This window comes from Symphalangus syndactylus, chromosome 10, assembly GCF_028878055.3.
Source record: "Symphalangus syndactylus isolate Jambi chromosome 10, NHGRI_mSymSyn1-v2.1_pri, whole genome shotgun sequence".
Taxonomy (NCBI): domain Eukaryota; kingdom Metazoa; phylum Chordata; class Mammalia; order Primates; family Hylobatidae; genus Symphalangus; species Symphalangus syndactylus.
In genome coordinates, this window is record NC_072432.2 from 17769991 (window position 1) to 17795100 (window position 25110).

General features: G+C 43.1%; 1 protein-coding gene across 1 annotated transcript in view; it reads left to right on the plus strand.

Moving 5' to 3' along the window:
• The window catches only part of FAM107B (family with sequence similarity 107 member B), a 255320-nt gene that overhangs the window by 86296 nt on the left and 143914 nt on the right, over window positions 1-25110 (plus strand). The window contains exon 2 of the mRNA XM_055296535.2: window positions 18835-18892. Within this exon, the coding sequence (XP_055152510.2) occupies window positions 18835-18892 (58 nt within the window). The remainder of the gene's footprint in view (window positions 1-18834; window positions 18893-25110) is intronic.

Consider the following 25110-nt stretch of genomic DNA (forward strand, 5'->3'; position numbering starts at 1 on the left):
AAAGAAAATTTTTATTCTTTTTTTTTGCGATAGGGTCTTATTCTGTTGCCCAGGCTAAAGTGCAGTGGTGTGGTCTCGGCTCTGTGCAGCCTCAACCTCCTGGATTCAAGCAATCCTCCCACCTCAGCCTCCTGAGGAGCTGGGACTTCAGGTGCATACTATCAAGCCTGGCTAATTTTTGTATTTTTTGTAGAGATGAGATTTTGCTATGTGGCCCAGGCTGGTCTCGAACTCCTGAGCTCAAGCAATCTGTCCACCATTACAGGTGTGAGCCACCACACCTGGCCACCAGGAGCTTCCTGAGGACAAGGTCCATGTGTTGGTTCTCGTATTTCCCACACCAGCCCAGCAACATGCACATAGTAGATGCTCAGTCAATGTTTGTTGAATAAATGAAATGTTTCCCATGAAATGAAAGAATGCTTGCCCTTAGATTACAATGAAGTCCTCCCTTGGTTTTCTAGCCCAGAATCGACCCCTTGTCCCAACAAATACATCTTTTCTCCCTTAGACTAGTAGGCATGTTCAGACCAACAGAAAGAGGTCAAAGGGCATGGATGGATTTGAACATCTGAATTGTGTTAGCAGCAGCTGTGGGAAGCAGCAAACCAGCAGGAAGGTGTGGGTGGAGAGGGTGGTCAGACTGTGGAATGATGTCTGGAAAATGGAAACTGTTTACTGATGCCTTGTGAAGAAACGTTGATCACCACTTAAATTCACACTCAAATTCTAGGTAACATCTCTTTGCTTTCTGGAAGCTCTGACAAAAGAGACACTAAAACAAATGGTGTATGTCTTGTTATAAAGATCAGAGGCATTGACAGCAGGCTTGGGAAGGCCGAACAATTGAAAATCTTTTTAACGAGTTTGTGGTTTGTTGTTTGGTTCACTTTTGGTTGGTTGTGTGTACGTGTATTTATGTGTGTACATGCATGTGTGTGTATGCATGCCTGTGTGTGTGTATTAGTCACAGTTCTCTAGAGGGACAGAACTAATAGGACAGATGTGTACATGAAAGGGAGTGTATTAAAGATGCTGACTCACACGATCACAAGGTGAAGTCCCACAATAGACTGTCTGCAAGCTGAGGAGCAAGGAAGCCAGTCCGAGTCCCAAAACCTCAAAAGTAGGGAAGCCGACAGTGCAGCCTTCAGTCTGTGGCCAAAGGCCCGAGAGCCCCTGGCAAACCACTGGTGTAAGCCCAAGAGTCCAAACGCTGAAGAATTTGGAATCTGATGTTCAAGGGCAGGAAGCATCAGCACGGGAGAGAAACGAAGGCTGGGAGACTCAGCAAGTCAGCTTCTCCCAATTTCTCCTGCCTGCTTTATCCTAGCTGTGCTGGCAGCTGATTAGATGGTGCCCACCCAGATTGAGGATGGGTCTGCCTTTCCTAGCTCAAATGTTAATCTCCTTTGGCAACCCCCTTACAGACAAACCCAAGATCAATACTTTGCATCCTTCAATCCAATCAAGTTGATACTCAGTATTACCATCACAGTGCATGTGTGTGTGTGTGTGTGTACATGACTGTTTTTGTGTGTGTGCACATGTGTGTGTGGTTGTGCATGCCTGCTTGTGTGTGCAGGGACTACCCCGGTCTTTATGGTCTAGAAGTCGTTCTATCAGGCTCTATCCAGGAATAAGAATTGGGCAGAGAAACTTTTAGAGGCAGAAATGGAATGGAAATGGAAGAAAATACTGATGGGAGCACTGTTCATTATAACCTGCCCCTCCCCAGCCCTCCCCCGCCCCCCGCAACACTGTGGGGGCAGTGTTTTCCTGGGTTCTCCGTGCAGACTTGAAATGGTCTGCAGGGTGAGGTCACTCCACAAACAACAAATATTTGCTCAGCGATCACTGTGTACAAGGTGACAGAATTCTAAGCATTGCGTTGGTTTTTCATTTGCACACAAGTGCCTGGGTTCTACTGAGAAAATTCTAAAGATACATACTGACCTTTATGATTATCTCTTTCCAAATAACGAGAGTGTTGAATCTCCTGCTATTCTAAAGAGCTCAGAATGCTTTTCAGCCTTCCTCCCTTATTTGATCTGTAGGTTTATTTGACCATGAGGTTGCAAAGAGCTGTTGTTCTCTCCGTTTTGTTAAGGAGAAAATGAAGCCCAGGGAAGTGTGGATTTGGTCAGGTTCATGTAATTATGTTGTACTGGAACATGTGTCTCCTGACTCTCGTTTTCCATTAGATGGCATTGCCTTTCTACAGTGAGGTTAACAAGGATTAGTAGGAAGCACATTATTTAGAAAACAACTGTTGTGTTGGGGAAAGCCTGAAAGATGAGAGCTATTTACTGAACCAAGGAAATCGTTCAGCCTCTCTGAGGCTTCACCACGCTTTTTGAGCATAAAATTTCCTGAAATTCCTGAAAAGCAATGAGTTACATGACATGACTGTAATTAAATAAGCTTGCACAATTATATTCAAAAATAATATTGCTTTAAAAGTTGCGTTAACAGTCATGCATAGCAAGGGCCCTGGGCATTGGTGGGGCCCAGGAGAGGGCTGGAGAACAGGCCATTGGCTCCACCTGCCCCTCTGTTTTCAATTCTTTAATTGGCATTGAACAACTTCACTTTAGCATTTCTTCCCAGGATGAATTCAGACCATATTTTAAGTTCATTTGGGCACTTTGTGCATAGTGCTTTGTGCTGACTCAAGCCTCAGGAAAAGAGGTTGGGTTGCCACGCCTGGAGTCTAAACTTACAGCTTCACTTCAGCATGGACTGGAAAAATGTAGGTTTACCAAAAATATTCGCTACTGAGTTTCCATTCATTCTGAAAGTTTCTACAGGAAACCAGAAGCATTGTTGAGTGTTACTGCCTAGGGCCGTGACTTCTGCTCAATGACATAATTCCAACCTCACAAATACCAGGGCTCAGAAGCTTAGAATGCCTTCTGAGACGGTGATGTGGTTTGGCTGTGTCCCCACCCAAATCTCACCTTGCCACCACACTTTTTTTTGAGACATACAGAGTCTTGCTCTGTCGCCTAGGCTGGAGTCCAGTGGTGCAATGTCAGCTCACTGCAACCTCTGCTTCCTGGGTTCAAGTGATTCTCCTGCCTCAGCCCCCTGAGTAGCTGGGACTACAGGTGCCAACCAACACGCCCGGCTAATTTTTGTATTTGTAGTAGAGACGGGGTTTCACCATGTTGGCCAGGCTGGTCTCAAACTCTTGATCTCAAGTGATCTGCCCACCTCGGCCTCCCAAAGTGCTGGGATTATAGGCATAAGCCACTGAGCCCAGCCCCAAATCTCACCTTGAATTGTAATAATCCCCACATGTCAAGGGTAGGGCCAGGTGGAGATAATTGGATCAGTGGGGCGGGTCCCCTAGACCGTTCTCATGGTAGTGAATAGGTCTCACAAGATCTGATGGTTTTATAAATGGGAGTTCCCCGGTACAGGCTCCCTCTTGCCTGCCGTCACGTAAGACAAGACTCGTCTTCGCTTCTTTTTTGCCTTCCGCCATGATTGTGAGGCCTCCCCAGCCATGTGGAACTGTGAGTCCATTAAACCTCTTTCCTTTATAAATCACCCAGTCTTGGGTATGTCTTTATCAGCAGCGTGAGAACAGACTGATAGAGAGGGAGATTGAGCGGATACAAAACCCAAACTCAGAAGTAACCTCCAGGATTCTTACAAACGTTCCAAGGATGTGTTCATCGGAGGCAGTCTGAGGCTTCTGGCAGCACCTCTCCTCCTTCCCTGCTTTCTGAGACTCTTGTCTGAACTTTACAGAAGTGACAGGAGCCAATAGGAAGCTACCGGGCTGCGCTCCCTTAATGGCTTATGAGCAGGGCACCCTAACCTGCCTTTCTTTACAGTTGTGTGGCTGCGGGGATTAAATTCTTCCCGTGAAAACTGGGGGAAACCTGCTCTGTCCACCACAAAAAGTTATCAAGACCAGGTGCAGTGGCTTATACTATAATCCTAGCACTTTTGGAGGGAGGCCTAGTTGGGAGGATTGCTTGGGCCCAGGAGTTTGAGATCAGTCTGGGCAGCATAGTGAGGCCTCGTCTCTACCAAAAATTTAAAAATTAGCGGGGCATGGTGGTACACACCTGTAGTCCTAGCTACTCAGGAGGCCGAGGTGGGAGGATGGCTTGAGCCCAGGAGCTGGAGGTTGCAGTGAGCGCTGATCACACCACTGCACTCCAGCCCGGGTAACAGAGCAAGAACCTGTCTCAAAACAAAAACAAAAACAGAAACAAAAACAAAAAGGATGGTACTGGCTGGGCGTGATGGCTAACACCTATAATCTCAGCACTGTGGGAGATTTACTTGAGCCCAGGAGTTAGAGACCACCCCGGGCACCCTGGGCATTGATAGGGAGACCCCATGTCTACAGATAATTTAAAATAATTTAAGAATTAGCCAGGCATAGTAGTGCACACCTGTGGTCCCAGCTGATTGGAAGGTTGAGATGGTAGGATCACTTGAACCCAGGAGGTTGAGGCTGCAGTGAACCAAGATTGCTTCCCTGCACTCCAGCCTGGGTGACAGAGTGAGGTTTTGTCTCAAAAAAAAAAAAAAAAAAGAAAAGAAAACAAAGTCACTGAAGAAGGCAAAGGAAATCATCTATTCAATATCGCCTTATAAATGGAGAGGTACCAGGTAGATACGAAGTATTACTAATTTTGTGAAACCATAAAGAGAGAGAATAAAAAAGTATGTCTCAGTTTTGAACAAAACCCTCATTCTATCATTCACAATGTATTTATGGGATCCTTTTGGCACAATGCTGTTGTCTGAATGTTTGCGTCCCTCTGAAATTCCTATGTTGAAATCCTAACATATTAGGATATTAGGAGGGTGGGGCCTTTGGGAAGTGATTAGGGCATGAGGATGGAGGCTTCATGAATGGAATTGTTGCCATTTTATTTTATTTATGTATTTTTTTTTTTTGAGATAGAGTCTCACTCTGTCACCCAGGCTGGACTGCTGTGGCACGATCTTGGCTCACTGCAACTTCTGCCTCCCAGGTTCAAGTGATTCTCCTACCTCAGCCTCCCAAGTAGCTGGGACTACAGGCGTGCACCACCACACCCATCTAATTTTTTATTTTTAGTAGAGACGGGGTTTCACCATGTTGGCCAGGCTGGTCTTGAACTCCTGATCTGAGGTGATCCACCTGCCTCGGCCTCCTAAAGTGCTGGGATTACTAGGCATGAGCCACTGTGCCCGGCCATTGTTGCCATTTTAAAAGAGACCCCAGGGAGCCCCTTCCAGCATATGAGGACACAGCTGAGAAGGCACCACCTATGAACAAGGAAGTGCGCCCTCATCGGACACCAAGTCTAACACTACCTTGATCTTGGAATTTGCAGCCTCTAGAGCTGTAAGAAATAAATGGCTGTTGTTTATAAGACAGGTAGTCTATAGTATTTCATTGTAGCAGCTCAAATGGACTAAGACATGCTTCTCTCTTTAACTGTGCATTGTTTTCCAGAGATATACAACAGTGTCCTGTAGTGCTTAAGGCCAGGGGACATGCATGTGTAACCTCTGGGAGCTTCAGTTACATGAAAAATAATTTTTGGGAGAAACATTGTTCTTTAAAAAGTTATGATGTATTCACTTATTTATGCATTCATTCGACAAGTGTTTACAGAGGACTTGGAGAGGAAAATTAGATGCTTCTAAGTAGCTGGAGAGTCATGATTCTGTTGGCACTCACTCATGGTCTGTAACCGTCTCCATATGGTATTTCTAATAATTATCATCTCATCAGTATAGACACTGGGCTACAATAAAGACTTGATGAAGGCTTCAGCCAACCTCACAGAGAGCTCTGGAGAGAGGAGTTCCATGCTAAAACAGGAGTGACACCTTCCACCTTTTTTTACTCCCTCATGTCTAATTCCTTGAGCCAGAGGAAGTTAGTGGGAATTTGGCAGAAGAATGGGGAAATAAACAATGAACAATCATAGTTAAGGAATCCTTGCAGGAGGCAGGGCCACCATTTCCTCAGGTTCCCTCTGTGCATTTTTTTTTTTTTTTTTTTTTTTTTTTGAGACAGAGTCTTGCTCTGTCGTCCAGGCCGGAGTGCAGCGGCGTGATTTCAGCTCACTGCAACCTCTGCCTCCGGGGTTCAAGCGATTCTCCTGCCTCAGCCTCCCAAGTACCTGGGATTACAGGCATGTGACACCACACCTGGCTAATTTTTGTATTTTTAGTAGAGACGGGGTTTTGCCATGTTGGCCTGGCTGGTCTCGAGCTCCTGACCTCAGGTGATCTGCCTGCCTCAGCCTCCCAAAGTGCTAGAATTACAGTCATGAGCCACTGCACCCGGCCCCTCTCTGGCTTTTGTCTGATCTCCTCATTAGGTCCTGGGTTCATTCTCTTAATAACTTTCTCATGGGATGTGACTGTTGCTAGCTCAGAGTTCTATCCTGGGAGCTCAAGAATGTAAGACTTCCACCAGCCCAGTTGAAGAGTCCCAGCCAAGCCACCTGTATTATAGCCACTCCTGATACCAAAATCTGTGTTAGTCACGGTTCTCTAGAGGGACAGAACTAATAGGCTTGCTGAACATATAAAGGGGAGTTTATTAAGGAGTATTGACTCACACGATCACAAGGTGAGGTCCCACAATAGGCTGTCTGCAAGCTGAGGATAAAGGAAGCCAGTCCCAGTCCCAAAGCTGAAGAACTTGGAGTCTGATGTCTGAGGGCAGGAAGCATCCAGCATGGGAGAAAGATGGAGGCCAGAAGACTGAACCAGTCTAGTCTTTCCTCATTCCTCTGCCTGCTTTTATTCTGGCCGTGCTGGCAGCTGATTAGATGGTGCCCACCAGATTCAGGGTGGGTCTGCCTTTCCGGGTCCACTGACTCAAATGTTAATCTCCTTTGGCAACACCCTCACAGACATACCCCGGGACAATACTTTGCATCCTTCAATCCGATCAAGTTGACACTCAGTATTAACCATCACAACACCCTATCTTGAATTCGGTTTTGTCATCTTGCCTGGGTTCATCCTTATGTTCAAAGGGTAGCAACGTTTACTAGAAGCGGGTGAAAGGCTGCTAGTCAGGCAGATGAAAGTCCCGCTATCTCACAATCACAGTGACCAAGGAAGTAGTTTTACATCCATCACCTCATTTCATCTTCATAGAAATCCTTTAAGGACATTAAGTATAACCTCAACTTTTTTTTTTGCCAGGTCCAGTGGCTCATGCCTGTAATCCCAGCAATTTGGGAGGCCAAGGCAAAAGGATTGCTTGAGGCCAGGAGTTCAAGACCAACCTGGACAACATAGTGAGATCCTGTTTCTACAAAAAAAAGTGTTAGCCAGGCTTGATGGTGTGTGCTTGTAGTCCCACATATTCGGGAGGCTGGGGTAGGAGGATAGCTTGAGCCCTGCAGGTCAAGGTTGCAATGAGCTACGATCACATCACTGCACTCCAGCCTGGGTAATACAGTGAGACCCTGTCTTCAAAAAAAAAAAAAAGGAAAACAAATTACCTTGCCTTTTTGATGATGAAACTGAGGCTCACACAGTTCCTGCATGGCAGGACTGGGATTTGAACCTCAGTCTCTCTAACTCCAAGGCCCACATCCTTTCCAGCACCCCCGTGGGATGCCAGCAGGCTCTGCTTTCCTCTCTGCTCACTTACTCTGGAGTTCTTGGCACTTTTCATAATAGTTGTATCAGCTGTGTTAATTTCTTAAAACGAGAATCACTCAGCATGTTTTAGAATTGACTGGATGTGTCTGCCACCTAAGCTGTTCTGTGTGCTGAGGCCTGGAGACGCTTGTGTTCACCAGGGACTCACCCAGAACATGAGGGCTGAGGACACAGAAGAGCTGATGTTGTTTCTGTCACCTTCTCTCTTTCCAACATGCTAGTCAAACTCTCTTTCTCTCAGGTTCTCACATTGAAGTTCTTTTTCCTATTTATCCTGCATGTTCCACCCACCACATGAGGAAGAGAGGAGAAGAAAAGGGAGACGAACAGAGAGAGGAGAGGAGAGGAGAGGAAGCTATTTGTTAGCGTTAGGATTTTTCTTTTCCCAGGAAGACTGAGATCCATGTAATCCGTCTCTCCTCTTTGTTGATGAGTTGCTGGAGGTCCAGGATTAGGTTTGTTCACTGCAGTGTCCCGCACGTTTCCTAGCAGAATGTCATGAACATGTAAGTTTCTGGTCAATGTGTAGTGACTTAAAGTGAGTTTTGCCCTGAGTCAGTTTTGCTGACAGTTATGTATACAATCAGGAAACAGCTCTAATCCTCTTCTTAGTGTTCAGTGGACAGAAAACACATACCCGCCATCCCACCGAGGAAGAAAGGAAGGGAACATAATATATATTCACTCTGGGAGGTGCAAAGGAGGTACTTTATGTATGTTACCTTATTTTACCCTAACGACAACCACCCATGGGCAGAGATATTATTCTCTCCATCTCCAGAGGAGGAAATTTAGAGAATAAGTCATTTTGGATTCAGCACGGGGTAGGGTTTGTCAGCACAGACTCCAGACCACCTACGCTTGTCCTCAGGTTCCACCACTTACTCGCTTGTGTGGCCTTGGGCAAGTTCCATGATTTCTCTGACCTTAGTTTCCTCATCTGTAAAATGGGGATGATAATATCTAATAAACAGATTGCCCTGTAAAGACAGTACCTAACGCAGAATAGAGTTTGATGATGGTCGTTTAACAACACTTGCTCATCATTAGGACTTGTTTTTATCATATACCACTTTTTTAATGCTTTAGAATGCACCAGAAACATCCAAAGGGCTTGTTGAATTTACAGATACCAGAGACACGCCCCAATTAGGGTGACCAACTTGCCCCCATTTTCCCAGGACTTTCCTAGTTTTAGCTCTGAAAGTCTTGCCTCCTGGGGAATCCCTCAGTCCTGAGCAAGTTAAGATGGTTAGTCACTGACCAACCCATACCAACCATATCGGAATCTCTGGGTGTGGGGTTCAGGTATCTGTAGCTTTTTTTTTTTTTTTTGAGACGAAGTCTCACTCTGTCGCCTAGGCTGGAGTGCAGTGGCGCCATCTCTGCTCACTGCAAGCTCCGCCTCCTGGGTTCACGCCATTCTCCTGCCTCAGCCTGCCGAGTAGCTGGGACTACAGGCGCCCACCACCACTCCCGGCTAATTTTTTGTATTTTTAGTAGAGATGGGGTTTCACTGTGTTAGCCAGGATGGTCTCAATCTCCTGACTTCGTGATCCGCCCACCTCGGCCTCCCAAAGTGCTGGGATTACAGGATTGAGCCACCGCGCCCGGCCAGGTATCTGTAGCTTTAACAAGAGAGAGGCACTGGGATTAGGGAGAGAGTTTAGGGTAGTGGTTTATATCACGGGTTTGAGAGTTGAGTAGACCCGGGTTTGAATCTCCTTTTCGTCGTTTTTGAGAAGCATGACTTTGGCTGTGTTGATGAGTTCCTGGAAAGGCCACTGGGAAACGGAGAGTAGCAGCTATAATGTTGGTTAGGGAATGCTCCTGGGATCAACCCTTGTGGATGGAAAGAGAAGGGAAAGGGGCAGGATTGGGCAGAGGGAGGCACTGGGCTACAATAAAGTCTTGATGAAGGCTTCAGCCAACCTCACAGAGAGCTCTGGAGAAAGGAGAGCTGTTAGAGTTGTCCTGAGTTGGAGTGAGAGGGACCAGGCCTCTCTGCTTTCATGTCAACCAAGTCAGTGGATGCTGGCTCCCTGCAGCAATCACCTGGGAGGCTGACAGCTGACAGCTATCTGTCAACAGCGTTTCTCGCAGCTTTGAGAATAAATATTACGGAGAACAACTGTACCACATCACAGCATCCATGATAGCATGAATTACTAACTCCTCCAAGAATTAATAAGATTACCTGCACAGAGGGTTGTTAAGGATTAAGTGCACACATACAGTGCAGTTTCTCTGACACATTGCAAGCACTCAAGTCATTTTAGCTAACAGAATACTTTAAAGATAGAATGGGGTAGAGCTTGAGATGGAGGTGGGGCTGCTTCAGAAAGCTTTCTTGGAGGCATTTCTGACTTATCTGTGTTACTAGAAGCAACAATGTTTGAATTTTTATTGTGGGATATGTTACTATGTTGGGCATGAAACAAAGATATAAAGTGGGTAAACAAGTGAATTCATTTAACAATTGTTTAATAAACACCTGTTAAGAGAGAGTGTACACTCTGAATGAAGCTTGAGAAGGGAAGCACAGTTTTTGCTCTGGAAGAATATGTAATTTAGTGGGCTACAGATGGCTTATATAAGAGATTCCATGGAAAATTAAACACATTTTTATTAGTAGCATTGCAACACAGTATGGAAGACTCTTGGTACTGGAATATGGTGGGTGTTGGATATTGGGTTCTAAAATTACCTCCAATAAGAGACTCTTCATATCCATCAAAATGTGGAATTAGATGCTGCTGCTAGATAAGTTTTTTTGTTTTGTTTTGTTTTGTTTTTGTTTTTGTTTTCTGAGACAGTCTTACTCTGTCACCCAGACTGGAGTACAGTGGCATGATCTTGGCTCACTGAAGCCTTGACCTCCCCAGGCTCAAGTGATCCTCCCACTTCAGCCTCCCAAGTAGCTGGGACTACAAGTGTGCGCCATCACATCTGCCTAATTTTTCTATTATTTGCAGAGACAGGCTTTCTCTATGTTGCCTAGGCCAGTCTTGAACTCCTGGGCTTAAGCAATCCTCTTGCCTTGGCCTCCCAAGATGCCGAGATTCCAGGCGTGATTCACTGCACCGGGCTGCTGGAGAAGCTGTAATAGGACTGCTGCACTTTAGCACATTAACTTGCTGAAACATTCTTGGGGGTAATTTTGAATCTACATCAAGAGCCTCAAAGACACCTATGTCCTTTGAAGCAGAATCCTACCCTTGAGACTCTAATCCAGAATTATTTGAAATGAGAAAAAATGAAAAGCTATCCACTGAAAGATGTTTTCTTTGTTATATGGCTCCTAATAGAAAGAATCTGAAAACTCTAAATGTTTCATGATAGGGCAACATTTATGTAAAATTAAAATTCAATTGTCTTGGAAAGGGTTGGGTTTCATTTGTGACCCATTTTCCAAATGAAGGAAGTTGAGGCCATTAATTGGTCATAGGTTTGTTGTAACAGGTGGAGACAAATGGAACCAGGCCTTGGATGACATCAGGAATATAACGGAACAGAAAGCTACTGACCTCCCTCCATGTATAGATGCACCAAATAAGCTTCTACCCACAGATTCATTTCATCGGAAAGTCAGTTGAGAGACACCTACCCACCAGACAAATGAGCAAATGTTCATAGCAGATAGACAGGAAAACTGGGGCACACTTGGGCCCAGTACACAACCTGACCACTGTGCCATAAAATTGGGAAAGGAGTTCCCAACCCCCAGCTTATTCCAGTGGAGAGGATGGTCTGAGCCCCGCATGAAGGGCCCTGATCCTGTTTCCCCATGGTTTAACACTTAATGCACCGACCACAAAAACAGAGGGGATTAGATATACATGTGTAGGAAAAAAATCTAGAGGTTTAATATGGGCATGTAAGTATTTTCAGAGACTTTATACCACTGGGATTAGCGCAGAGAAGGGGCTTAAATCAGTGCAGAGAAGGGGCTTAAAAACACACGTGGCCAAGCACAATGGCTCATGCCTGTAATCCCAGCACTTTGGGAGCACAACATGGCAAAACCGTCTCTACAAAAAAAAAATTATGAAAATTAGCCAGTTGTGGTGGTGCATGCCTATAGCCCCAGCTTCTCAGGAGGCTGAGGTGGGAGGATCACTTGAGCCTGGGAGGTCGAAGCTGCAGTGGGTAAAGATTGTACCACTGCACTGCAGCCTGGGCAACAGAGCGAGAGAGAGACCCTGTCTCAACAAAACGAAACAAAGAACTGTTTCCCCTTGGAAGGAGTTTACAAAACATACCTGTAGCTGCTACCTGGTGGCCTGGCTTCTAACTAACTTGCTTGGAGAGTTAACGAGACAATTATTAACCTGTCATCAGTCTGGGAGGAGTTTGTACTCATGCTAACTGCTCCAGCCCTTATAACACCCATCTAAGGAACTGCATCCTAAATGTCCTAGTGCAGGGAGAGGATAGGACTGGCAAACACATGTCTCTCTAGGCTGCAGAGAAAAACAAAGTGGTGGTTTTACATTATAAAGGGTGCATAAGCAATTTGAAGGACTCCATCCCCAGGGAGCAGTGCTGAGAAGGGGTTTGAAAAACACAGCCCCTGTATATTCTGGATGTTAATCCCTTGTCAGATCAATAGTTTGCAAATATTTTCTCCCAAACTGCAGGTTGTCGCTTTATTCTGTTGATTGTTTCCTTTGCTGTGCAGGAGCTTTGGAGTCTGATATAATCTCATTTGTCTATTTTTTGCTTTTGTTGACTGTTTTTGAGGTACTATCCATAAAACCTTTGCCTAGACCAATGTGCTGAAGTGTTTTCCCTATGTTTTCTTCTGCTAGTTTCATAGCTTCGGGTCTTAACGTTTAAGTCCTTGATGAATTTTGAGTTGATTTTTGGATCTGGTGAGAGATAGGGGTCTACTTTCATTCTCTGCATGTGGATGCCCTCTTTTTCTAGAGGCACTTGGAACACAAATAACTCAACAGCAAACAAACAAAACAAAAAACAAATAATCTGATTAAAAAATAGGCAAAAGATTGGAATAGACATTCCTCAAAAGAAGACATACAAATAGCCAAGTACATAAAAAAATGCTCAACATCACTAATCATCAGGGAAATGCAAATCAAAACCGAAATGAGATATCATCTCACCCCAGTTCAAACGGTGATTATCAAGGAGACAAAAAAATAACAAACGCCGAAAAGGATACGGAGAAAGGGGAACTCCTACAGTACAGACGTTGTGAAAAACAGTGTGAAGTTTTCTCCAAAAACTAAAAATAGAACGACCATATGATCCAGCAATCCCACTGCTGGGTATGCATCCAAAGGGAAGAGATCAGCATGTCAAAGAGATATCTACACTCCTGTGTTTATTGCAGCACTGTTCACAATAGCAAAGATATGGAATCAACCTGAGCATCCATCAACAGATGACAAAGAAAATGTGAAACTTATACAATAGAATACTATTCAGACATTTTAAAAAAAGAATAAAATCCTGTCATTCGCAGCAACATAGATGAGCCTGGAGGACATTATATTAAGTGAAATAAGCCAGACACAGAAAGACAGATACCACGTGTTCTGACTCACATGTGAAAGCTGAAAAAGTTGGTATCATGGAAGTAGAGAGGAGAACAGTGGTTACCAGAGGCTGGGAAGGGTAGGGGGAAGGAAGAATAGGGAGAGGTTGGTTAATGAGTACAAAATTACAGCCAGATAGAAGGAATAGGTTCTAGTGTTCTATAGCACTGCAGGGTGACTCTAGTTAACAATAATTTATTGTATATTTTCAAATAGCTAGAAGAACAGATATTGAATGTTCCCAACACAAAGAAATGACAGATGTTTGAGGTGATGGACGGCTAATTACCCTGCTTTGCTCATTTCACATGTATACATGTATGGAAATATCACATGTACCCATAAATATGTATGATTATTATGTGTCCATTTAAAAGAACGGAACCAAGCCTCTTTAATTCTTGATCAGGAATTCTATTTCTATCTCCAACAAACTACCTTTTTGCTTCTAAACTTGCTGCCCTAGAGCGAAATGTTAACTCCCAGTGTTGCCAACTATGAGGCCAAAGGAAAATGACTTGATGTACGTTGGTGAAGGTATTTGGTTCGTGTTTTTAAGTTTTTTTTTTTTTCCCTTCCTTCTTTCTTTATTTCTACTAATGTTCAATCAGGTGAATCTTAGGAAAAGAAACTAATTTGTACCAAAATCTTACCTTGAACTCCCTAAGTATAAACTTAGTGTGGTTTCATATGCCCTTTCAATGAGGCATCTTGGGATTAGTCCTCAAGGGAAATACAGTCATGAGCCATATAACTATGTTTCAGTCAGCAACAGACCCCATATAGAATGGAGGTCCCATCAGGTTATAAACTGTCTTTTTACTGTACCTTTTATATGTTTAGAAACACAAACACATATTCATATTGTAAAGTGACAACACATGACTGTAAATGAAAAGTCCATTTGTTTGACAAATTTTAATAGTACCTTCTTGGTCACATTTGATTTAATTAGCATTGTAAAACTCATGATGGGGCCGGGCGCAGTGTCTCATGCCTGTAATCCCAGCAGTTTGGGAGGCTGAGGCAGGTGGATCATCTGAGGTTGGGAGTTTGAGACCAGCCTGACCAACATGGTGAAATCCCATCTCCACTAAAATACAAAAAGTAGCTGGGCGTGGTGGCAGGTGCCTGTAATCCCAGCTACTCGGGAGGCTGAGGCAGGAGAATCGCTTGAACCTGGGAGATGGAGGCTGCAGTGAGCCGAGATCACGCCATTGCTGGGCAACAGAGCAAGACTTTGCCTCAAAAAAAAAAAAAAAAGAAAAAAAAAAGAAAAAAACTCATGATGGCAGGGGAGGTACAGAACCAATGTACAGAATCAACGCACGCCTGACTCCTGATTTCCCAGAGCTGGAGTTCTTACATTGGTGTATCAGTTAGGAGTCGTTCTTTTAGAAGTGACAGAAAACCTGATAGGAATCAGTTTGATTAAAAAAGAAATAGAGTTTTTTTTTTAAAAATAAAAGGGAGTGTATTAGCTGGCTAATGCGGAAAAGTCCAGGGTTAATCTTACTTCTGGCATGGCTGAATTTGGGGCTTAGTTGATATCAACAGAAGAAAGCATTGGAGCATCTCTTGGCTCTGCCTTCCTTGGTGTGGGCTTCAGTTTCAGCTGCACGTGGTAACAAGGTGGTGGCTACAGTAGCAGCTGCAACCCCTGTGTCTGGTTTCAGGGCCAGTGGGTAAGAACAGGAGTCATTTTCCCAGAAGTCCAGAAAAAAATCTCATGAGGTCTCACTAACCCTGAGTGGGTCACATTCAGACAGCGAGATGGGAGTGGGTCCCCGGAAAACCTCCAACCAGCCTGCCATCTTGGGGTGGAGCCTCAGAAGTTCGTGCCACTTGCATCGGGGAGGAGCCTGGCCCCTCCTCTTCCTGTGCGTAACCTGGGATCCCAACAGGAAGGGTTGTAGCAGGGACTCGGACTTAGTGACAGTCCCTGTTTCCCCCTTTTCTTCGTTTTCACCCAATAAAACCCTATCTTACTCACCATTCAAATTGTTGGCAAGCCTTTTCAAATTGTCTGCGAGCCTTAATTTTCGTGGCCATGGGACAAAGAACTCTGTCTTTAGCTGAACTAAGGAACAGTACTGGAACAACATGACGGCTCTACCAATCAGAGGGAAATGCAGCAGACTGATGGGCGTGGGCCTGGGTCACATGTTCCACCCCTGGAGTGGGGTGGTGGGGAAGGAGTCGGTTTCATGGAGCACAGAAAACCACAATTCTTGAAGAGTGGGATGAGGTGGGATGAGATGGCTTTAAAGAGGAAATTAGGACACACTTACTAGGTAGTGAGTCAGTGAGTACTAGGCAGCAAAATCAACAGATGTCTACTACAGTTGGACTGTTATCATTTTATTCTAGCTTTGCTGGGAAAAAGCCACTACGAACGCATTCAGCAAATTGCAGACTTGCGCTGAAGAGAAGAGACACAAGAATTGAAGGAGCTCAGCTTCTTTTCTCTAAATAGAACATAGTTTATACTACTGAGGACAGATGCTTGTTTATTCTGTGCTGAGAGCTCTCCAACCAAGAGCATTCCCAACATCCTTCCCTCTGCAGATTGTTGCGGGACTTTGCAACTCTTACTAGTCAAAGGGAAACCTTAGGGAGGGGCTGTTTAAGATGGAGTAATAAATATGTTTGGAGAAGAGCTAAAGGGCTATGTTATTTCACAGTTCTGGAATTCAGAGCAATAAAAAAGTAAACAGTCTTATTGGCTCAAAGGGGAGAGTCTTTTCATCTTGAAAATGACTTTATTTGGATTATTTTGGCCTCTCAAGAGACTTCCCCTGTGGCTGTATTATAACTCCTCATGTTTTCATTATATACTGTTCTGTCGGGCCTTGTGAAACAAGAAATGACTTACTGCATTTATTTGCTGTGTGATGGGGCTTTTCTGTTATTTACACATTCTTTGGTATACTATTAATTCATACCCACTTCAAATATGTAATTTTGGAGGCAATTTTCATTAAAATTTCTTATAACACATACATTTGAGATAATTGAACTGAGGCCTTATTTACCCAAATAGCTTATGCCAATACTATTCCATGGGTTTTAAAAGTAGGACACATTTTTGGAAATGGTCTCTGATGGTGAATATTTGGAGATGATTTTTGATCTCTGGAAAAACATTTGTTCCCAACACAGGTGAAATCAATTCACTTCTAAGTTGATACTTATAGCAATTTAATGAAACCAGTTTTTATGAATTAAGAAAAACATTTCTTTTTAAAAACATGTTTATTGATACATAATATTTACATATTCAGGGAGTACTCGTGATATTTTGTTACATCACACACGTGTGTGATGATCAAGTCAAGGCATTTAGGATATCCATTTTGCAAGCATTTATGATTTCTATGTATTGGGAACATTTCAAGTTCTCTTTTCTAGCTACTTTGAAATATGCAATACATTGTTGTTAACTGTAGTCACTCTGCTCTGCTATGAACATTAGAATGTATTGCTTCTATCTAACTGTATGTTTGTAACCATTAACCAACCTCTCTTCATTCCCCGCACCACACCCTGTCCTGACTCTGGTAACTATCATTCTACTTTCTATTTCCATGAGATCAATGTTTATAGTTCCCACATATGAGTAAGAACATGCAACAAGAATAAGAACATATGAGAAAGGCAAACAGATATTTATCTTTCCATGCCTGGTTTATTTCATTTAATGACTTCCAGTTTCATCCATGTTGCTGCAAATGACAGAGTTTCATTCTTTTTTTTATGACCAAATAGTATTCCATTGTGTTTATTTACCACATTTTCTTTATTTATCTATTTATCTGGTGATGGATGCTCAAGTTGATAGTTGATTCCATATCTTTGTGAATAGTGCTCAAATAAATATGGGAGTGCAGATATCCCATTGATATACTGATTTCCTTTGAAAAGGACATTTCTTTCTTCCTTTTTTTTTTTTTTTGACAGAGTCTCGCTCTGTGGCACAGGCTGGAGTACAGTGGTGCAATCTCAGCTCACTGCAACCTCCACCTCCCAGGCTCAAGTGATTCTCCTGCCGCAGCCTCCCGAGTAGCTGAGATTACAAGCAGGCAAAACCACACCCAGCTAATTTTTTTTGTATTTTTTGTAGAGATGGGGTTTCGCCATATGGCCCAGGCTGGTGTTGAACTCCTGGGCTCAGGCAATCCAGCCGCCTCAGCCTCCCAAAGTGCTAGGATTACAGGCGTCAGCCACCGCAACTGGCCTGGACCTTTCTTTATCTTACTACCTGAGCTCTAGAGTCTGGTGGGTTCTAATCCAGGTGAGATATTACCGAGAACTGGCAAACTCAGGGCAAATTTGAGAGAGTATTCCTATAATGAATAATATCAGTTTTTGAATTCAATTTTTTCAGTCTGGTTATAGAATAGCCCCAGTTTTTATTTATGGAACCCTACACTCATGTACTTTACTATGGTCTAGCATATCTTCTATTGGGCTAAATTCTTAGAAAGAACAAAGTAAGCACAGTAGCCTTCCTGCCAGGCTAGGAAGGAAGCTGAGTAGGTAACTTCCTGCAGTATAATTCAAGGGATGTTAGAAGGTATCCTGCCTAAAGGTTAAGATCCCAGAGAAATAGCCCATAGCAGACACTCATCAAATATTTGTTTAATGAAGGGAAAAACAAATAAATTAATCGGTGTAAAGTCATCTTGCAGGCGAAATGACTTTTAAGGATCATTGAGATATTCCTCTTAATTTATCTCCCTCATTTCTAATGGGATCTACTTTTATCAGTGTTACAGCAGTGACAACCATTGTCATTAAAGAATATCATACCAGGACTCAGAGAAGAATGTGTACACCCACCTTCTTAGAGATAAAAATATAACTGTGAATAATGATGGAACTTTCAAAAGTACATGAAATCAGTTCCACGAATGATGAAAAACAAAACATAATTCTCTTTGTTCAACCATGCTGGTGGCATTTCTATTCTATGAGAAACCTGGTCTGGTGTGGTGGCTCACGCCTGTAACCCCAGCACTTTGGGAGGCCAAGGCAGGCAGATCATGAGGTCAGGAGATCGAGACCATGCTGGCCAACATGATGAAACTCCGTCTCTACTAAAAATACAAAAAAAATTAGCCAGGCTTGGTGGTGTGTGCCTGTAATCCTAGCTACTTAGGAGGCTGAGGCAGAAGAATCACTTGAACCAGGGAGTTGGAGGTTGCAGTGAGCCAAGATCGCAGCACAGCACTCCAGTTTGGCGACAGAGACTCCACCAAAAAAAAAAAAAAAAGAAAAACGAAAAACAACCGTCACCATCATTTCTAAGTCACGGGTGCCTTCAAATGTATTAGTCACAGGGGGCCCCTGGGTTGTACCACTCCAGGGACAACCTGCATAGACACTACCATGTGAATAGCACCCTGGAGTTGTGCCGCCCAACGTCCCTGTAGTTACTCTACTTGGCATTTATTGTTGATTTGTAGTAGCTTGTCCAAAACCTCAGTTCTTTAAGGCATGGTTTAGGTTTTTCAAGTGTTGATCTCATATTAATTAGTAGGCTTGCAAAAAGTATTGCCTTACATTAATGCATTATTTTTACTTTCTCCCTGCTTTTCTGGTTTGTGGGGCTGGCGCTTAGGAAGAAGAATTTCAAGAAGAACCTAAATGCCTCGAGCTGGAGCAGAAGATGACATCAGGTAGGGTACATTCTGTGTGATTCCTTTTCCAGGCTGCTGTTGCTGACAGAAGTGCTTGGAGCATCCTAAAGCTTTGCAGATTGCAAAGGAAAACTTGTATGTTCCAAATGATTGGAAACATGTCTAGAAATGTCACGTGTGATGTATTCCAGGCACGACATCTGGACAATCTGGTTGTGATGCAGAAAATAGCTCGTTCTGTTCTTTGTCTTCTTTCTTTTATTGATTACAGTTCTTGATGAACAAACACTTGCAAAGAAGTAGATGATGATAATGATGAAAAAATTTCAAATTCAGTAATGCTAAACTAAGAAGTATCATTATTTACTGGAATATTTATGATTATCTTGGAAAACGTTATTTAGATAAGTTTGCTGGGGTTTTTTTATGTTTGTGTATGGTCAAGTATGCAGCTTTGCTAAAGTGATTTATGCCACAATAGGACTCCCTAGGAGCTAATGTGGAAAGAAATAAATGACGAGTGAATTTATAACTTAGTTTGTGACTAAGATCTGTTATGATAATGAGATGTAATCATCGTAAAATAAACATTAGTTGAATGGACCTAATAATGAAAGCTAAATCTTAATACTCTCAGCCTCTATTTACCAATGGCTTTTAGTTTTAGTTTGGTGTTTTATGAGATCCGGCGTTAGAAGATGGCTCCAGATGTGTTTGCTCCTGGCAAAGGCTCATGTTCTTGTAATTTAGTGGAAATTAGGGAGAAGAATTAAGAAATTGGAAGCGGTAATGAAAAGAGTAGGCAAAGTGAGAGGAAAAGTAGCACCCTACTCTGGTATAGATGAAGGAGACAGAATGAGCAATTAATCAGCTCTACCCTTTCCCTCTGTACCCATCCCCTCCCAAGTTCCCTGTACCCCCATCAGTTACCAACATTGCTTTAATTTAGTGCCTCTTCCTGGGACACTCTCCCCTTGCAGATCCTTGTACAGATGGCTCAGGTCAAATGTCCTGTCCCAGAGAAAACTTTCCCAACCATCTTGGCATTCTTCTAAATCACTGTTCATCCCGTTACACATTTTGTTTTCGTGATGCTCATTCCAGTCTGTTATGGTTTGGCTCTGTGTCCCCACCCAAATCTCATCTTGGATTGCAGTTCCCATAATCCCCATGTGTTGTGGGAGGGACACAGTGGGAGGTAATTTAATCGTGGGGGCAGTTACCCTCATGCTGTTCTCATGATAGTGAGTGAGTTCTCGTGAGATCTGATGGTTTTATAAGGGGCTGTTCCCACTTCACTCTGCACTTCTCCTTGCTACCGTCCTATGAAGAAGGACATGTTTCCTTCTGCTTCCGCCATGATTGTAAGTTTTCTGAGTCCTCCCTAGCCCTGCAGAACGGTGTGTCAATTAAACCTCTTTCCTTTTTAAGTTACCCAGTCTCTTGCAGTTCTTTATAGCAGCACGAGAATGGCCTAATACACAATCCAAAATAATCTTTCTGTTAATCTGTGGTTTATTAAAATATTGTCTCTTAGAGAGCAGGGACATTACCAGTCTTGTTTAATGGCATCCCTAGCACCTTGGACAGTGCCTGGTACGTAGTAGTAATTCAGTAAATTTTTGTTAAGTGACTCCCTCATGTCCATTATGGGCAAGGCACTCTCTTCCTGTGTATAGTGGAGGTATAGGTGGGGTAGGTTTGATGTAGGCCAACACTATGCCTATTTTAGATTTCTGCGATATAAAAAAGAATGCGACATGGCACTTGCCCTCAAGACAACAAATTATATTCGCAATATGAGAAATAATGTGAAGATATCTATATAATCAAAGTTCTGCTGGGAGCACTGGGGAAGGAGCAATTCAATTTGCATTGGGAAGCAGCATCAAACAAGGCCTCTTGGGGTTGATGATACTTGTAATGAAGATTGGAGTTTGAAAGCCTACTTTCATAATAGGGGCATAGTAGGGGCATAGTAGGGGCAGTGGTGGAGCTTACATATCACACCTTTGAAAATGACTCTGAGTACCACTTTTGGACATTTACCCTTGATCTTTCATTTCTCAGCCAGCAAAGAAGGCTGGGAGGATGGTCATTGCTGCATCAATGCAAATTCAGCCAACTCAAAGGCTTTGAATTTCCCAGATGCTGTAATAAATGCTTTTATTTGCTTTCTTGGCATAGTGCCCACTATATTCTGAGAAAATTTGTTCACACATGTTGGGAGGACATCATTACTCAGTAAAGACTTTCTAAGAAATGAGATGACTTTACTGAGTTCTTTTATGACACCTCAGGGTGAGAAATTAGACATCCCATACTGCAAAATTCTGCTAGGGTTCCCAGCTCCTTAGGCCCTCAGTATGTGTTACTAGAGATTCAGCAAAGTGGTAAAGATTTCCCTTAATAAATGCATTTGGAGTTGGACACCTCCCTGAAAATAATTCTGCAGAAAAGAACAAATGAAGTGTAGGTAGACATTTAGAATCCCAGTTTCTCTGTGATCAACAGATATGGTTTTACATTATTGACACAATAAAAGGCTTATTACTTTACCTTCTTCAAAAACACCTAACAATGCTGTTGTCTAAGTGGAAATTTCAAGCAGAAAATGCAGTTTCTCATTATTTCTTAGAAATGGTTGGGTCTACTGACTTCGGGGCTTGCTATAGAGCTCCTCTTCTTTATTCAGGACTTATTCCCAAATGTGTGTCTTTGCATTGCATCTTGCTTTGGGTGTACTTGTGTTTCTAGTTGTAGTTCATTCTATCCAGATCTCTCATATTGATTAACCATTCTTTAAAATCCTGTTAGGTATAAGTTGTGTCTGCTAAATTATTTGGAAAGTATGAACATATACTATATTCATTCAAAAAACTTTTACTGAATGTCTACTATGTGCTAGATATTGTAATAGGAATTATACTATATAGTCATGAATCCGAGAATAAGGAGGAGGATACATTCTGAGAAATGTGTCACTAGGCAATTTTGTCATTGTGTGAACATCATAGAGGGCACTTACACAAACCTAGATGGTATAGCCTACTACACACTTAGGCTATATGGTGTAGCCTATTGCTTCTAGGCTGCAAACACTTACAGCATGTTATTACACTGAATATTGTAGGCAATTATAACACAGTGGTATTTGTGTATCTAAACATATCTCACCATAAAAGAGGTACAGTAAAAAATACAGTAGTATAATCTTATGGGTCCACTGTTGTATATGTGGTTTGCTGTTAACCAAAACAATGTTACATGGCACATGACTGAATTTAGAGTGGTAAATACAACAGACATGACTCCATGCCTCATCAATGTATGGAAAGTGAGAAATACAGCCACTAGACAAATAAAATGTGAGTTATAGAGAAATGGTAGCCTTTAAAGGTAAAATGTAAGTTTTAGAGAAAGCACTGTGGAAGTCTTGCCTTCACAGAGCTTCAGTCAAATAGAGCCTTTAAAACATGAACACGGAGAGCTAGGAGAAAAGGTAGAATACAGCATGTGCTGAAACAGAGACATGAGTAGGGGGCCAGGGAGCACTAAGGAGGTGAAAGAAACCCAGCTGGAGGAATCCAGGAAGTTTTTCAAGAGAATGCACCATAAGAGCTGAGCCTTGAAGGATAGAGATGAAATTCACTTGTGAAGGGAGACACGTCAGCCAGGGTGTTTATAAAGCAAAACCCAAATACTGTAAATTGAATTCCAAGTGATACCTTCTTGGAGTTCAGCCCATTTTTTTTTTTTTTTTTTTGGCTGATGATCTAATTCTTGGGCATCTGACACTTCATCCTGAGTTCTGTAATTTGTATTAATATTTGTAGGAGCCACCCACGTGACAATGACAGACCGGTTAGGAGTGTGCTCTGTCTTTACCACCATTGTAACTATCTTCTGCCCTCAGATAATTGTGTCTGTGTACATTGGAGGCCTTTCTTAGTAGGTGATTGAAAGATGGAACCTTAGTGCCTTTCCCGGAATCAGGTAGCATTTCCTTGTCACTTTGTGGATATACTAGCTTCATGGATACATTAGCCCATTTATAAGAAGTTCCTTTTAATGTGATGCATTGTGGTTTGCTGCCAATGGGTGCCACATTTCAGCAAGAGACGTGCTGAGCAGTTTCTGCAGGGAGATGAAGTTTACCTTTTTCTCACACCTGCCCTTTCTATGTTCCAAGCCTCCTCAGTGAGTGTATCAGTCAGGGTTCTCTAGAGGGACAGAACTAATAGGATAGATGCATATATGAAGGGGAATTTATTAAGGAGTATTGACTCATGTGATCACAAGGAGAAATCCCACAGTAGACCTTCTGCAAGTTGAGGGGCAAGGAAGCCAGTCCGAACTCAAAATCTCAAAAGTAGGGAAGCTGACAGTGCAGCCTTCAGTCTGTGGCTAAAGGCCTGAGAGCCCCCAGCAAACCACTGGTGTAAGTCCAAGAGTCTAAAAGATGGAGAACTTGGAGTCTAATGTTCAAGGGCAGGAAGCATCCAGCATGGAAGATGAAGTCTGGAAGACTCAGCAAATCTGCTCTTTCCAATTTCTTCTTCCTGCTTTTATTCTAGCCATGCTGGCAGCTGACTAGATGGTACCCACCCAGACTGAGGGTGGGTCTGCCACTCCTAATCCACTGACTCAAATGTTAATCCCCATTGGCAACCCTCTCACCAACACACCCAGAAACAATACTTTGTATCCTTGAATACAATCAAGTTCACACTCAGTATTAACCATCACAGTGGGGTTCCCTCCTCTACACATTCGCTTCCCAGTTTCTCTATCATCAGAAGGGCATGCACTCAAGCACATGTACCTTGGTGCACTGTGTCACCTCTCTCAGCCTATTGGTATGTTAAGCCTCAGATCTACTTATGGAATGAGAAGATGTGGTGGTTATGAGAGGGATTTTAAACATCAACAAACAGGTAAAGAAGGACAGAGATCAACCTGGGCATCATGGTAAGAGCCAGTCGCTACAAAAAAAAAAATTAGCTGGGCATGGTGGTGCATGCCTGTGGTCCCAGCTACTGGGGAGGCTGATGTGGGAGGATCACTTGAGCCCAGGTGATCGAAGCTGCAATGAGCCATTATTGTGCCACTTGCACTCCAGCCTAGGTGACAGAGCCAGACCCTGTCTCAAAAAAAAAAAAAAAAAAGACAGGTCAGAGGTCAGATGTAGGGAGAATTTCCTCTAGCAGCAATTACACAGCGTGGTTGGTCACTTTCTCCACCTGAGCATAGAAGGCCCTGAATGATGGGAGCAGTCAGTGAAGACTCCGTTAGACTGTGTGCTCCCCAAAAGCAGGGATTATGTCTGTTTAAAAGTGAAGTGAGGTTCTTTATTGCAAGGTGCCATTTTAAAGATGCTTTGCAATCCCTTCTATATAATATTCAATGCAAAAATAAAGAACATATAAAAAACTGAACCTGGGCTATGGTTATAACTCCACATAGGGAGAAGGAAGAATGAGGTAATGGTGATACATTGGGTGGAGACTCTGCAGAGGAAAATTTTCCATACTTAAGAGTTCCTATGATGTGGTCAGGATGCTGTTCTGATAATAGAGACTAAAACAAAGATCCTTTACTGATAGTGACAAGGGAAAGGCCATAATGCCACAGACAGACAGAACTGCATGTCAGCGAGAAGGCACAATTTGAAGCCTCACTATGTGAGTCTCTGAGGGTGAGCAAGTTATTCGAGGTGGCTGAGGACAGGGATAGTCACTGGTTTACCTGTTCTTGTCTGGGCTTGTGCCTCATTTTTCAGCAGCTGCCAAACCAAAATCATTCTCTTCCTGAACTAGTCAGAGTTCTCCAGAGAAACAGAACCACTGGGACATAGATATAGAAGGAGATTTATTATGAGGAATTGGCTCACATGATTTTGAAGGCTGAAAAATCCCACGATCTGCCCTCTACAGACTGGAGATCCAAGAGCCCCAGTGGTGAAATTCTAGTCCAAGTCCAAAGGCCTGAGAACCAGGAGAGCCAATGGTCTCAGTTCTGGAGCAGGGGCAGAGAAGACTGATGTCCCAGCTCAAGCAGTCACACAGAAAGCAGAAGGAGTGAATTCCTCCCCCTTTCCCCTTTTGTTCTATTCAGACCCTCCACAGATTGGGTAACGCCCACCTACATTGGGGAGGGTGATCAGCTTCACTGAGTTTACTGATTTAGATGCTCATCTCATCTGGACACACTGTCTTGGCCACATCCAGAAATAATGTTTAATCTGGGCACCCCTT